Genomic DNA, 3,220 nt, shown 5'->3' with positions numbered 1-3,220 from the left:
CCGGCGTCTCTTTCTGAGGCGCTTTCCGGGGCTCCTGCCGGAATCCTCCGCGGCCGGGGCTGCGTCCCCCGGGGAGACCCTGCCGAAGCCCCAGGCATGGGGGAGCCCCTGGCTTCGAACAGAGACCCCCTTAGCTGAGCCGCCCAAGCGGTGCTGAACGCATCCCGCCTGCACTGGGGCGAGGGCTGACGCTGGGACCGGGGCTTGTGGTTTTGGCCCTGGGCCCACCAAAACCACATACCTTGCCTCAGCACGGGCAGGAGATACCCACACCTGAAGAATGGTGTTGGTGTGAATTGAGTTCGCCGAGAGATAACTTACACTGAAAGTGAGGTAGGTTTGCGTTGATACTGGCATGCTTTGTTAGACAGCAGCAATTAGTGCCCGGGTAATGACTGCATGGAGCCACCTAATGAATACTATCTACTGGTAAACCTAAGGTAAGAGTACTGGGGCAGAAACCATGTACCATGAAGTGGCTGCCAGTCACTCTTCATGCGTCCCATTAAAAACCTTCACCTTTTCACCCACAAGACAGTAAATTTTAGCCTTTTAGGGCAAGATAATATAATTACTTGGGTGTTAAGTGAGGGTACTGCATAAAAGAAAAGCACTGCTTCTATAAACTCATGTGATAATTGGGTTCATACATAGCTATCGGATGCTAACATTGATAACTGGGGTTTTTTCAACGGCCCTATCTGTAACTGTTCTGTTATTGTGCTTAAAGTATGGAGTGTGTGGTCTTCTCCAACTTTGTCATGTGATGAGAAAAAGCAGATGTGATCATAGGACTTACCAGCTGAAGTCTCAGAAATTGAGAAGTGCTGTTGATATTGTATGCATCGGTGGCATCACTTTATCTGGTGGGTCAGATTTTGCCCAGATGTGCAGGAAAGGTAGATGTGATCTTTAATGGATATGCAAGAGGATGTTTAACTTGGGCAGAGTAGTAAAGGATCAAAGTTTGTCTGAGGGTTGAGATAAAGCATGGCTGAAATGGTCGGGGGAATAGAAACGAGCTGACTTCAGCATTTGTAACTGAAAACTAATGATACTCTTGCTAATGATTCTTCTTGGGAAGTGCTTTATGCTTAAGCTTTGAGAAGTGTTTTTTATGTGACAGTTGGAAGCTTTTAATGTGCTGTTCTTACATTGCAGTCATTCAGGCTTGAGAGGGGAAAGAGAGAAAGAAAACAGCCAGTATGTTAAGGAACGTATCAGCCCAATGCAATGCTGAAGAGCATGGGATGTCCCCTAAGTAATCCATCCTAGTACATGAACATCTCCATTTCCTTACCATCACAGCTGTGCCAGCTGATGCGTGCAGTGGGAAGATGCCACTTGGCCAATTTTAGTCCTAAGAATTGCTGTTTCATGACATCTCTGTTTTGACAGGATTAGGATTTTCCATGAACTAAACAAAGCAGCAGGTAGAAACAACCAAGTCATGTGGAAATCCAAATCTACAGTGAATGCAGTTGTGTTGCATCTTTTGCATCAGGTCAAATATGTAGGGAAGTTTAACATTTTCTTCTAACTAATCTTGGGGCTTTTTAACATATGGGCTAGTCATGTTGCTCTTTGAGTCTTTACGGTAATTTGGTAGCTACTCGCAGATGTAGTGAAGTATCGCCAGACAGAGCATCTCGTAAGGACTAAGCTGCGTGCAAATGTACTCTATGTATGTGTGAACAGTTGGGAAGAGCTACTTGACGAAGACGAGATGCTTCGTGTGTAAGGAGTAAGTATTTGCCTTTGCTATACTCTAAAGGAGATAATTGATTTCTAAAACCTAACCAAAATACTTGAAACATATTTACATGTTAACCTAGGTGACATGGTCAGTTTGAGAAAGAGACTTCATATGATTACTTCTTCAGTTACTAACTATTGGATTTTAACTTTTTTCAGTTTTGGGTGAGGATTGTCAGGCATATGTTGGTCGCCATGGCCAGGCACAACCTCCAAAATCCTGTCCCAACTTCTGCTGTGGAGATTGCATGTATCGATACTGTTGCTCTAATGTGTTCTTAAAATTTGATGAACAACGACAATTTCAGTGTAATCTGCTTGATGGAAGGTATGAGGCAAACTAAATGTATAGAGCAAGTTATAATTCTATCATCAAATGACAAAAATACACAATTTAAGGGTTAAAAACTCCCAAGGGGACCTTTCAGCTCTGTATCTGGTTCAAACTACATTAATGCATATAACTTACCTGTACCACAGGAACAATGAGCTGGACAAATTGATGCATGGACTGATGTGTGGTTTTTTGAGCATTTTCAAATACTTTTACCCTATTTCATTTTTCTTTGAGGATAACAAAATTAATCTCTTTAAGTGTGCATTGCCTTTCATAGGCATTTGGAACTTAGCCAGGTACTTGAATAAGTTGTAAATTCCATTTTTGAGATGAATTCTCTTACTACAGGACCTCTGACTCAAGCAACGTAAATTACATGCAGCTTTTTTCGGATCCTGATGATTACATTTCTTCTGGCCCCAGGTAAGCCATGCAAAGTCTCAGCTTTTAAAATTATACCTATTTAGAGGTAGAGGTTCTTCAGGTTGGACTCGATGATCTTAAAGGTCTTTTCCAACCAAAGTGATTCTATTCTTCATTCTGTAATCAGTACACGCCAACAGACAATGAGGAGTACTGATTTGAGTGTTAAGAACGTGGAGCACTCAAACCTGTGTACATGTCGGAATGTTTGCAGAGTAGAAATGTGAGGAAGGGGTTAGATGGTGCTGTTTAGACCATAAGGATCGCTGGATGTCATAGTCCGTATTCCTACTGCTGAATGCGAGGTTGTCTGCTACAGCGTTAGCGTGCTTGCTCTGTACTCTTAGATACCGATGGGTTAAGTCCGTAGCGGCTTGATAAGAGAAGCTGCTTTTTATTTTAAATATCTCCTTGATTTTTAGCATCTTTTGTGCTTAGTTTTTATCAGCGTTTCGTGTTCTGTTTCAGTCCTGGGCAAAATAAATTATTTTAGGTTCATGCATTATTTGGGCGATTACAGGAGTCCTGCAGCAAAGCGTTTCTATTTTCCGTGGAGTGGGAGAGGACAAGGGTTAACTCTGAGCTAGGAATGCTTGACGCATCTGCGGAAGTTTGAATAATTAACGCTTCCAGGGATGACAGAAAGGGGGAACTCCGCCCGGGGGGGTGGGGCGAGCGGCGTGACGTAAGGCGGCGGAGCCGGCA

At 43.2% G+C, this 3,220-nt stretch overlaps 1 protein-coding gene across 3 annotated transcripts in view; it reads left to right on the top strand.

Moving 5' to 3' along the window:
• The window catches only part of SHISA5 (shisa family member 5), a 32,103-nt gene that overhangs the window by 333 nt on the left and 28,550 nt on the right, over positions 1 to 3,220 (top strand). For 2 of the 3 annotated variants that reach the window (XM_035892212.1, XM_035892213.1), the window contains exons 2-3: positions 1,915 to 2,083; positions 2,441 to 2,515. In XM_035892212.1, the coding sequence (XP_035748105.1) occupies positions 2,004 to 2,083; positions 2,441 to 2,515 (155 nt within the window). In that variant the 5' untranslated portion in view covers positions 1,915 to 2,003. Of the gene's footprint in view, positions 1 to 6; positions 1,745 to 1,914; positions 2,084 to 2,440; positions 2,516 to 3,220 lie in introns of those variants that run through there. The other variant, XM_035892211.1, reaches the window with a different exon arrangement.

This window comes from Egretta garzetta, unplaced genomic scaffold (assembly GCF_000687185.1).
Source record: "Egretta garzetta isolate BGI_Z169 unplaced genomic scaffold, ASM68718v1 scaffold553, whole genome shotgun sequence".
NCBI lineage: Eukaryota > Metazoa > Chordata > Aves > Pelecaniformes > Ardeidae > Egretta > Egretta garzetta.
This window is presented reverse-complemented; position numbering and strand designations above follow the sequence as displayed.